The sequence below is a fragment of the Lissotriton helveticus genome, chromosome 1_1 (assembly GCF_964261635.1).
Source record: "Lissotriton helveticus chromosome 1_1, aLisHel1.1, whole genome shotgun sequence".
NCBI lineage: Eukaryota > Metazoa > Chordata > Amphibia > Caudata > Salamandridae > Lissotriton > Lissotriton helveticus.
In genome coordinates, this window is record NC_136057.1 from 1,865,188,243 (window position 1) to 1,865,200,912 (window position 12,670).

General features: G+C 42.6%; 1 protein-coding gene across 2 annotated transcripts in view; it reads left to right on the forward strand.

Moving 5' to 3' along the window:
- RABGAP1L (RAB GTPase activating protein 1 like) overlaps window positions 1-12,670 on the forward strand; it is a 1,373,174-nt gene that overhangs the window by 1,026,265 nt on the left and 334,239 nt on the right. For both annotated transcript variants that reach the window (XM_078641752.1, XM_078641759.1), the window contains exon 20: window positions 11,351-11,392. In XM_078641752.1, coding sequence (XP_078497878.1) covers window positions 11,351-11,392 — 42 coding nt within the window. The remainder of the gene's footprint in view (window positions 1-11,350; window positions 11,393-12,670) is intronic.

Below are 12,670 nucleotides of genomic sequence, written 5' to 3' on the forward strand. Positions count from 1 at the left end.
TGGACCCCGGACTGGTGGCCTCAAGACCTTGGCCCGGTCCCTGTGCCCAAAACCGTGGTAAAAGACCTGGGAGTCAAACTGGACCATGAGCTCACCTATACACAACAAACCAATCAAGTGGTGGGTGCATGCTTCCATGTCATAGGGCTTCTCAGGAGAGTATTCCCCCTGCTACCAGATACCACCAGGAGAACGTTGGTCCAGTCCTTAGTTTTAAGCAGGCTGGACTACTGCAACGGGTTAATGCTAGCTGCCAATGAGGGCATCTTTGCTAGATTGCAGGTTGTGCAAAATACGGCTGCACGACTGGTACTGAATGTCCCGCCCCGCACTCCCTCAAAACCACTGTTGGCCAAACTGCACTGGCTTCCAGTTAGGCAGAGGGTGATGTTTAAGATCTGCTGCATCATCCACAAATGCCTAACTGGAACTGGTCCCGGTTACCTCACTGAGAAATTTATCCCCTATGTGCCGTCCAGATTCCTGAGATCGGGAGATCAGGAACTATTATGTGTTCCTAGGGCCATGAAGGCAAGAAAGGGGGAAAGAGCCCTATCGGTAGCAGGTCCAAAGCTGTGGAACCTACTCCCTAAGGAAATCAGAGTATGTAGGGAACATTTCCCTTTTAGGAAAAAGCTGAAAACATTCCTCTTCAAATCCCTAACTGACTGATCTTCTGCCTAGTTTATTAAAATGTTGACGAGTCTTTTCTGTTCTTTGGGTGTGCCAAAGGCGCGGAGATATTCCTTCGGGAATCGATTCATAGCGCCATACAAACCTGGAAATAAATAAATAAATAAATAAATAAATAAATAAACCCCTCATACTAAAGATGTTGGCCCAGGCTTTGTAATGGCTCAGCCACAGGTAGCTCAGTGCACAACAGCAAATGCCCTAATTTGTAACGATATGAGGTGGGTCAAATGGGACAGAATATTGGATAACAACCAATCGCTCACACTAATAAGTACAGACGTTGCTTGCACTCTAGCTAAGCTCCAATCCGCCACCATACAGTATAAATTAAATGAGTTCATTATTCAAGCCCATGAAGATTTATTTGGCAAAATAAAGACCCAATTTCTAAAACCCCACAGACATCACAGTAAGGCAACAATAAAGCATGCTAACTGGTACAACAAGGCAGGTAGAGAAGCCTACAACTCACTGACCATAGCAATAAAAACAAAAGATATGTTCCTGATAGCAGATTGGCAGACCTATTCCTGTACGATAGCGATATTTGGCAAAAGTACATACAGCAGCTAGCAAATGCAATAGCTAGTGGAGCCTCAATACCTGAATCCTGGTGTGGTGCAGAAATCCTACCCATTTATAACAAGCATTTGCAATGCAATAGGTCTCGCATTTATGCGAGTTTGAGCGATTGACATTGCAAATGACAATGCCTTTTATTTTTGTTTTCGTTTTAAAACATAAATAAAAGCCATTGTCATTTACAAGTCGCCTAAATACGAGCCTTATTGGATTGCAAATGCTTGTTAAAATATGCAATGGTCACCGCGAAGTGAAAGCACTGCCCTTTGAGGTTACCCAGGTGCAGCGATGCCAGATAGAGAAAATGGACAATGTGAAGGGGTGGAGGAGAGGGGACAGATTAATAGAGCCTGGCTGGTGGTGAAAATAATGAGGAGAATAGACTCCCTCTGGAAGCTGGGCTCAGCCTGCAGCATCAGCAGTTCCTCGCGCTCCCCTATGCCTTAGAATCTTGCGACCGACCAGCCCACACATGCCTCAGGCTAGCTGTGTACACACAGACATGCTCACCCCCACTTAGCGCCACTGCAGAAACCTCTGTCACCGGAGCTGCCTCTCTCATTCCCCAAGGTACACATAGTACCTTTTGAACTTACCAGCAGTGTGAGACATCCCGTGACTTGACTCTGCATAGCTAACGCTGATGCTCAGGGGGTGTCAGGCCCAGGACAGTGGTGGCGCCGGGGCACCCTTTGCGCAGTTACACTGTGCAGAAAAGGATGTTCAGTGCAGCCCTTGGGATGCCGGCAGACAGACAGCTGATCAGTGGTACGACAGATGCTGCTTTTTGCTGAGACTTGATCTCTTGCCTTTGTATTCTGTGTAGTAAGCAGACATTCCAGAGTTTGCACATCATATGCTGACTGAAAAAATGTGAGCCAAGTATGGATCCATACTCGAACCAGCCTGCGGAAAATGAAGGGTGCATTCGGATTAAGAACTTGCCCGTGCCGATGAAAGGAGATTGCTAGTATCTTACTCTATAGCATTAACATTAGAGCTTATACACTGCTTGCTAACCATGTGTTAAACTAGAGATATAGTAATACTAGGCGTAGAGTTTTGACAGGGAGCGTGCATTTTGCCCCCACTGAGAGAGAGGGAGAGAGCACAACATTGCACATACTCGACAAAAAGACAAACTGCATATCTTATTAGGACAGGGAGACAAGGTGCTTTTTGTCTTTGAGCACAAATGTAATGCTACGTTTCCCAGAGGCTGCCAGCTGAATTTAAAGTCAGAGATGCCTCTAGACAACAGATGCTCTAAAAACAAAATCATCATATCGCAATGTTGCCGCATGAACTCCGGATCCTCCGCAGCTCTGGGCTACAAACTGTAACAAGTCAGGTGGCACACTATGCTGAGCACAGATTTTTAGTTTATGCGTTTTAAATACATGCCCTTAATTGCAACGGCCACTCCCCTTTGAGAGACCCTCCAGTTTTTGCATCCCACTTAAAGCCCTGCTACAAGCGATGTACTCGTTAACATTTATCTACATATAAAAATTACTCACACATTACCAGCAATGAAATTGAAGGAAAATTACATTTCAAAGGTGAGCTTGCATAGGAACATACCATGTCTTAAGCGTGAAATCCTTCTTGTAAAATCAGGGGCACCCGCCAAAACAGACTGACGGTAGACATGTATGAAGTGAGTCTGAACGTCGGATTGGCTTTGCCGATAGTGCGTTGTGTTACTGTCACTTAACAATAACAAGCATTGGCGAGAAAGAGAAAATGCGAGAGACATGGAGGGAGAGTGGGAGGGAAAGAGAAGACGGAAGAGCAACAAGCTCTCGGCATTGCATGGCAGGAGGAGGGTGGGGGGCGGTGGGGCAGGGGAGAGGGGCACGTCGAGTCGCAACAAAAAACAAGCTTAAACAAGGGTGAAATACAGCCTACCTCACGTCGCTCTGGAGCCTGCAGTGGAGCCCGTCGGCCTGGAGCGCGCCTCGGAAGAGACGCCGGAGGGCAGGAGCGTGACGCCGTGAGCGTGCACGTTGGCGTTCACAGACCTGAGTCGGCTCGTGCCCAGGTCTGGATCGGCTCGTGCACAGCTCTGTCTCCCTTGGGAGAGAGCAAGGCGACTATAAGTCTCGTTGGCGGCAGCGTTCGCGCTGCAACGCCAGCGAGACCTAAAAAGGGTGATCGATCCAGACCCAGCAAATATAGGCCAATCAACCTCATAAACTCAATACAAAAGATTATGGCAAGGTTAGTGTTGAGCAGAATACAGAATTGGATCATAGAAAATGATACACTAACCCCGCTTAAGGCAGGATTTCGTGCCCATGTAAGCACCATTGACCAGGTTTTCCCCGTTATTGTAATCTACTGTCAAGTTGTAATGAAAGCAGGAGGCACCATTTATGCCGTCAGTTGAGGCAACGTCGGAGGACTAAACGTCGGAGGACTGACAGTGGGGGAAGATCGCAGTGTGCATCTTGTGACTATGTGACGGTGAGAGCACAGCCCCACGCAGTCCGGGGTTCAGCAAAATTGTTATGAACTCGTGAATTGTTTCCCTCACAGAAATTCTAGTGCGGTCCAAGGGTATGAGACATTGCCTACAGTCAAATTAACAAAGGAAATAAACACCCAACACGGGTAAGGATTGAAAAGCGGGGACCAACACCCTGATGAACGCCAGTGCCACCCATGTGGGGGTCTAATATTGGCAGAAACATGTTGGTAATAGCAGTGGGGCTATAGGGACCGTTACCGTCCCTCTATACCCCGATACATATATTTTTAACCCTTCCAGGGGTCCACAGACAGAATAAAATTAATTTTGTTGACCCCTAGGTTGTTTTAACATTCTAGTACTGCTCATTTTTGGTCCTGGTGTAGCAGGGATTAGACTCCCCTTCTCCTTTCTTTTCTTCCTTTTGTTACGTCACGTCGTTTATGTGCATTATCACATTTTTTTATTTCTCTCTCTACCCACACCACTGTCCTTCGTCTTCTAAAAAAACTGCGCTCCATCCAGTGTGTTGGTCTGCACCTGGATGTATGATGTGGCCCAATGATGAAGCATGACACTGCAAAGTGTGTGAGGACAGTATTAAGACATGTGTTGTCTTTTCATGCTTTGTCCTAGGTCCGGGTAGATAAGTTATTTACTGTTCCTGTATAGATCACTATATGACCTTGGGTCCAAGTCTGTTGTTTGACTTTTTCTACAGATATTAGCGTACCCTGCAGCACTTCTCTGTTGTGTGAATTTAATCTGATAGGAAGGGAGCCAGAGAAGGCTCAGTCCCTTGTCTCTCTTTTTGGTGTGTTTTCCATGTTATAAGCAAGCCCAGTGATAGGAGACTATGCTTCCAATTCTGGGTTGGCACGCTTCCGGTTAAATCCTATACTCACAAATGGCACAACACCACAGATAGCAAATGCCACCTATGTATAGACCAGGAGGAGTCTGTCCCACACACCCTTTTTGTATGTCCTGCCTATAAGGCTCCTCGGGACAAATGGTTAAAACCTTTATGTATTAATTTGGGCACAAGGTCTAGTGCTACAGCTCTAATAATATTGAAGACAAATACCAATGAGCTCTGTGTGATATCCACCACCAAATTTTTAAGTTGGATGTGGTGCATCCGTGCCAAATCCCTAAAGATGTTGGCGACAACGCAAAGTAGTAGCACTCAGTAAGAAGAAGTTGCTATTGTTTTGACAGGCCATAGACAACGGCCTGGTAAAAATTGAGCCAACACCTAGTCGTAATTACGAATAGATCATCCATAGCAATGGTGAAAGTTAGTGTCTTAGTCCCGTATAGGAATTTAGGTATTTGATCGTTATGGTCACATAGACTTACGTTCGTATTCCTCCCCTTGTTCCAATGGCTGGAGTATTAGCTTCTTTTATCACTGTGGCTTCTTACATAAAATTAAATTATCTGTAAATTCAATTTTATTATAAGAAGACTAAGAATACAATGGTTTTATGAGTAACCTTTTTACTGATAATTTTTATTGTATAATGATAAGCGCCGAAGCCTTAATGAATGTTTTATCTTTTTTTAAATGTTTTTTACTTCCTATAATATTGTGAATGTCTTTTATGATCTGTGCGATCTAAATAAAGATTATGAACTGAACTGACTCGACTCCAGACTGGGCTCAAATACTTTGGTATCCCGAGCTGTTGAGCATGGTCATCAGTCCTCTGATCAGGCTGCCCCTTAGTGAGGATCTTCTATCACCGCAGCAGAGGAGGGTTCTCCACCGAACCTTTCAGCACTCTGCCTTCATGCATCTGAATTGAGCAGCAACAGTTGACAGCTTGTGACCTTCCACCTGAAGTCTGCACTGTTATCTTGTCAGCCAGGTGTCCCTCCACCAAGACGGTATAACATGCCATTGGGGCAAATTAATGGCATGATGTGCAGAGAAACAGGATGACCCTATTTCTGCTCCCCACTTTCAGGTTCTTCTCTTTATCCATTCTCTTGCCAGCTGGGCTCTGGGCACCTTAAAGGACTATCTTTCTGCCAATTCAGCCTTTCTGTGGTTGCCAGATCAGCCATCCCTCTTCAAATTCCTGTTGTAAATAGGTTCTTGAAAGGTTTGTTATATATGTTTCCTCCCTTTCCCTTTATCATGCCTTAGTGGTAACCTAATCTAGTCCTAACATTTCTGATGTGTGCTCCCTTTGAGCCATTGCACAACTGTCCTCTCAGGCTCGGTACCATCAATACGGCCTTCCTGGTAGCAATAACATCTGCCCAGAGGGTCAGTGAGCTTCAGGTTTTGTCATCCAAGCCTCCATATCTGAACATCTACCCAGACAATATGGTTTTTCTCAGTAGAGCTTCCTTTCTGCCAAAAGTCGTCACTCCCTCTCATGTGGGCCAGTCCATCAACCTGCCTACCTATTTTTTTTGCTCCTCTGCATTCATCTAAGGAAGAGGAATGACTTCACTGACTGGACCCTAAAAGAGTGTTGTCTTTCTTCCTTGACTGCACGAGAGAAGTCCGGGGGGATGACCAACACTTTGTGGAATATGTCAGAGCAAAGAAAGGAAAGTCTGTACAGAAGTGGACTACCTCCCGATGGATCATGCTCTGCATTAAGATCTGCTACACCCTGGCCAAGGAGCACCCCCTGAGGGTCTTGGTGCTCTTTCCACCAGAGCAAAGGCTGTGCCCACTGTGTTAGCATGCAAGTTCAGGTCCTGGATATCTGTCAGGCAGCAACCTGGGCTTCCCTAAACAGATTCATGAAGCATTACTGCCTGGACAGTCAGGTCTGTCGGGACAGGCATTTTGCATGTTCAGTCCTGCATGACTTTATAATGTGAAATTGTTTCGCAGACCCATCTCCAGAGAGATATTGCCTAGTTATCTATTCTAAGGTAAGGAATCTACAGCTAGAAGTTTCTATCAGATGAACAAGTCACTTACCTTCGATAACGCCTTATCTGGTAGAGACTCTATCTATGAACTGCATCTGGTTGAAAACCACCAGTTTACCGGGTCACAGCATATATTAATGTATTTATGTTTCACATTCTTGACTCAAATGATTCATAGAAATTCAATCATGTAAATTAAATACAAATTAAAGTTGATCTACTTGTTCTATTTAAATTGTATCTTCGTGTGACCAAACTCACATGACATACATAATGATCAATACTTTGCTTGAAAACATCAAGTTCATAAAGCTTCAATGTATAATCAATGTCTTGAATAACACAATAACATTTCTTTGAGAAACCGAACATTCACGGCCATGCCCAATGCATTTCAGGATAAAACAAATCCCTTCTTCAGGGGCCACTGCTAAAAACAATGAATACATATAAAGGACATATCTATTACAACAAAACTGATGAGTACCGTCATACCCGGCCAGAGATGAATGAAAAATACGAAAGACCTTATATGCATCTTGTAAAGGCAATGTCGAAAGAAACAGTGCAATGAGAAAAGAGAGAGAACCAAGCTCCTAGCCCCTACACCGTGTCCATTAATCCTAAATGGTGTCAAGAAAAAAGATGTGAATTCAAACTGTTAATTCATGCGCAAAAACCCGGAATTAATCTACGTGCTATTGTGAAACCCAGTCCTACAAATTAGTAGATGAACAGAACTTACTCTGTGACCGTGTGCTATAAATATTTGGTGTGTAACCAATTCCAATAGAGCAGGACTGACTCGACTCTTCAAAAGAAAACAACATTTGAGTCTAATATATCTCATAGGGAGACAAATTGAATACTGCTGAGCAAAAAAAGTGTCAACTTACTGAAAAACGGTAATACCCAATGATACGCTCTTCTCATTGTAAACTCCTCACTCTCACAGTCCTAAGCTGTCAAAAAATATTAATATGAAGTAGGACACCATTCCGCTAATCATAAGAAACCTGCTTAAACACTGAACACGAAATAATCATTGCCTGAACTGTTCGAAGATGTTTCAGAAACTCGATTCCACCTCATATGACACTATCGGAATAAAGAAGTCCCTCTGTGGAGTTTTGGAAACCAACACATATGCCCTGGTAATGTTCACGCTGAACAGCAGAGCGTGGATCCTCCCTATAAATCGAAAGCAAACCTGTTACTATGCGAGCCAAACACATTAACTAAACACCTTGTTCGCAGTTCGCTGGTATCCTCCAACTTAGCGATGTCGGTTATTCAATACCGCTGTCTGAATCGCCACTCCTCCACCCGCATCCGTGAACTCCACCACGTTTGCACTTCACCGTTAAACCCGACCGTAGCAGTCACATGATTGTGACATGAAACTAGAAACAGGACTGACTGTTGCAGAAATCGTGCACCATCTTGAAGTGTACTGATATAGCGCATTACCCATACCATCGAGTGAACTCTAAAGCGAAAGCCGTATTACATCAGAACAATTATTAATTAATGAGTTCACGTGTTCTTCTTTTATCTAAAAGAATGTGTTCCGCGAATACCGCGTGTGTATCACAACTGAAGACCGATTGTATGACTAAACAACTACTGTCTTTACCACAACTTCCTAAATCACGAATGTTTACCAACGATCATTTCTAAACCACTACATTTTAAACTACTACTCCCTAAACCACGAATAAATAATATTTAATGTCACTTTTTCAATGTATGCCTTTTTTTTCTAAAATATTATTTACTTTATTTTTTCAAATACGAGCACACTGATCATATTCTTTTTTTGATTCTTAAGATTTTACTATTGTTTAAATCAATGCAACACTGCCATCTCCTGTCATAAACCGGTAATTTTTATGTAAATCATTTTCTTCATAAACCTTTGCTGTTTTTGATACGTAACTTTTACGATTTTATTCTTTACGTTATAATTCTTACTATAAATATTTCTTTTATTGTATTTGTGGGGGGAGTCCCCCCCCCCCCCCCCCCCGTTGTTCAGGTGAGTCGTGGTTCCGACCTTCGTTGTTCAGCCGTTCGTTGTTGAGCAGGATTCGTTATTCGCACCACGTTGTTCAGGTGAGTCGTGGTTGAAACGTCGTGGTTTAGGATGTTTCCCCCGAAGACCACTGTATCATGCTGAATGGTGTGCAAAATTTGTGTAAAAGGCAAGGATATACCGCCTCTATTCAGAACAACAATGCTGCAATTCACACTAAGACCACATATCTTACTAACTGGAGAGAAAGACATTGTTTTTGTAAAAGGCAAGTGAATTACCTCCTTTATTCAGAAAAGCTGTAACTAAAAAAACTAGTTATTATAATTGTGTTAAGCACAAAGGTAACCAGAAGAAAGCAGAATAGGCTAAATAGAGTTAAAAGTAGGCTGACACCACGTGCTTGTGAAATGACGAGATTGCCTGAGAAGATGCATATGTACGATCTATGGGCAACGACAACAGAGCATTGTCGTCATAATGCTGATTCCACTGGTATAGTGTCGCTGTGATGTGAAAAATGGAAAATACTGGCCAACATGCAATCATAATTTGCGACATGAACATCTTGTAAATACTCATAAGTAACATAGCATTTCAATCAGATCATTCAGACCCCCGGCATAAGGGTCTGTAGAAATGTTGTCCACCACACTTCTCTTTGAGCTAATGCCCTACTGTTGTCAAAACCTGGTTTGATCAGTAATACTTCTAGGATCGTGAATTTTAACTGTGCGGTAGTGTTCTGATGTTCTGTCCAGTGTGTGGCAAAATGTTATTTAATACTTTTAGTGCAGATAGTACTTTTATGCTCAGTGATCCTAATTTTGATCTTGCGAGAAGTTTTCCCTACATACAGAAGCCCACACGGACACTTAATAGCGTAAATGGCATTTGTGGTATTGCAATCACCATTGTACCTGAGTGTTATTGGTTTACCAGAATGTGGATGATTATGTTTCCTGTAATCCCATTGTTACAATTGACACAGAGACTCTATCTAGCCGCAGATTCCAAACTGACCCACCCATTCTCCCCACTTTGTGAACAGATTTCTAGGGACAGGCCTGTTCTCCTTTTGGGGCCCTTGTTTTACCACACCAGTTGTCAGTCTTCTTCGTGGCTTTGCCATCCTGGTGTGGGAAGTCGTGAAAAGAAACTGACGTCAGCTCGCTGGGGTGGCGCCTATTTAGGCACTGCACTCGTCACTTCAGGCGGGGATGACGCGACAACGCCACACAGAACAACACCACCTACCGGCACGCAGGGGTCCTGCCCACAAACAAAATCTGGATTTAGTCTGATGCCTGGAAATAATTCTAAGATATGGAATCTGTGGCAAGATAGAGTCTCTACCAGATAAGGCGTGTTGTGAAATGTGCAGAGGCTGGCAATAAAAAATAACTGTGCCAGGCTAACAGTATGTGTATTTAAAAATTGAATCAGGCTCAGGAATCTATATTAACAGCACCAAAAAAACTGATCCTAGATGTACCCAAAACAAGCATTGTCAAAGCCAATAGGTCTAGCTTGCATTTGAGATCTGACAAAGATATTGAAAGAAATTGCTGCCTTGAAAAGAAAAACAAAAAATCAATTGTTTTCTCTATACACTGCATCTTTGAATTAAAAATAGTCCTTAGTGCAGTGCAATTCAAGCACTACATAGGAGGTGAAATAAATACACCAAACAGCCAGTACCATGAGGTGAGAGGGAAATACTCATCTCTGTGTAACTAAGTTCCACTTTCTATATATTTTAAAGAATTTGTAGTAATAAGTCGCATACAGGTGTGCTATTAAGTCAGCCCTAAAAACACAAGAATAACCCTTTTGCTCATTAGCAACCTTCTCATAGAGAATTTTACCCATTGGTCCTACTCTTCAGAAAAGAACTCTAACCCTTACTCTTCGAACCGCTTCTCCTCCATCTTACTGACGCCTTAATCCTCTACAATGTCAATAATGGTAATTATATCAATTCTGTAATCGTTGTAATTCACATAATGGTCTAATTGTAACTGTGGTTAACCTACGCCTCCTCTGCTTTTTATTAACTCCAACCCTGCCTTTTAACCAACATGGGCGATACACAGTGTTTAGCTCTCTTTAAAGCCCTCTTCCTCCCATTCCACACTCGAAAGGGCAGACCCACCCAAAAAAAAATCCAAAAACATAGTTGGATGATAATAATAACCTGTTGAATCCAAAAGGCAACTTATTTCAAGCTTGGTGGTTTAGAAATGGTAAGTACAACAGGAGTGTAATAGTGGAATTATTTTCCAGCGATTAATCCATCAAATTTGTAAGTAATCAAAAAAAGAACATGCAGACTGAGGCAAAGGTTAATAAAAAGTAAATGTGAACTTTTGCTATTTTTCATGTCGTAGATCTGTTTGAATTTGCGTTTTTTCATCTTTTGCATTTGCCATTTTTCATCTTTTGTATTTAACTTTGTGTTGTTTTTTTAAACTTAGCAATATATTTTACCCTGTCCTTGTGCGATTGATTTTGCTGCTCAATTCCATTGCTGTCCGTCCATGGTATGACTCAATGTTGAACTGTTGTTAGTGCCTTTGTTAAAAGAGAATTAGTTATTATTTAATGTTACCTTTTCAGTCTGGGCGTCTCCCGTCTCTTATGTTATGTTTTCTTCTCTGCAGGGTTTGAACATCATCTTTAACGTAGCCCTGGCGTTTCTTAAGGTAAGTCGTCTTCCATTATCACAATGTTGAATCTTAGTTCCTTACAGACAATGTGGTCTGCTTGTTTTTTTGTTGTTAGAGGGCCTTCATGTCTTATTTTTTGTGAAAGTGCATGTGCTCTTGCTTACTGATCAGGCTAGGCCAAACCGTGTCCTTTTTGTGAGGCGCAACTGAAGAATCCACTTCTGGTAACCAACATGACAGACTTAGCGGTTGTTATCATATGGAAGCTGTGTTAGTGTGCCTTTAAGGTTGCTTGTTGGAACCATATGGTGTTCTAGCATAAGTTAAGCATGTCTGTAAACAAACACACACACTGTATTCACTCTTCTGCTGCTCACTGTGCTGTTATAAGCAAATGTCACATTTTTACGTGAACCTTGGTCCCACATAAATAACGGATGCAAGGGACCACCATGTCAGAAGCTTTTGTGCAGTACGGGTCAGAAATTTTATGTGCGGATCACGAACTACTGCCAACGCTTAAAAAATGAAACTTCAAAGTTAGATTTTTTTTCCTTTTAAACACATTCCATTTTCCTTTAAGGAAAACGGGCTGTGTTTAAATAAAAAAGGTTGCTTTATTTAAAAGCAATCAGAGACACGGTAGGCTGCTGACCCCAGCAGTCCTAAATCCCTGTGATGGCAGCTAACCATAGTGGGTCGCAAATTTTGACTTACCTCATTAATATTCATGAGGTGGTCGAGTTCGGACCCACTATGAATCGCTATTGAAATTCAAAAGAGTTTCATACATTAGGTATAGCAATTTCCTAATTGTGATTCGCAGGGAATCGCAATTAGGAAATCACTATTTCTAATCATCATACATCTGACCCTAAATTGGTATAATAAAGAAGTACTTTTTCAGTAAGCAGTTTTCTTTGGTGATTAGGTTACTTGGGGAGGAAGGAATGGATTTGTAGAAAAATATCTTCACCGTCTGAAATCCAGAAGAACATTGTGAGATATCCCTTTGGGGCTTTCCAGGGACAAAGGTGTCCCCTTTTGAATACTCTAGTGCTCATTGCTGTACTCATCTTGCGACAAGTCTTGGTCGATGTGTCCTCTTAATGCTTAACCTGCGGCGGAATTGCCACCGTGGGGCGGGCGTTCTAATGAGTGGGCGGGGCTGCGTCGGCCGTTGGCCGTTCGCAGCACTGGGTAGCACGGAAGGGGTTAAGTAACACCATCCAGTTTCTGAAAAATAGAGGATCTTTAAAGCAGCAAAGGAGACTTTAGCACTCCTGAAAGTCCTCTATACACTGTGTTTCTGGG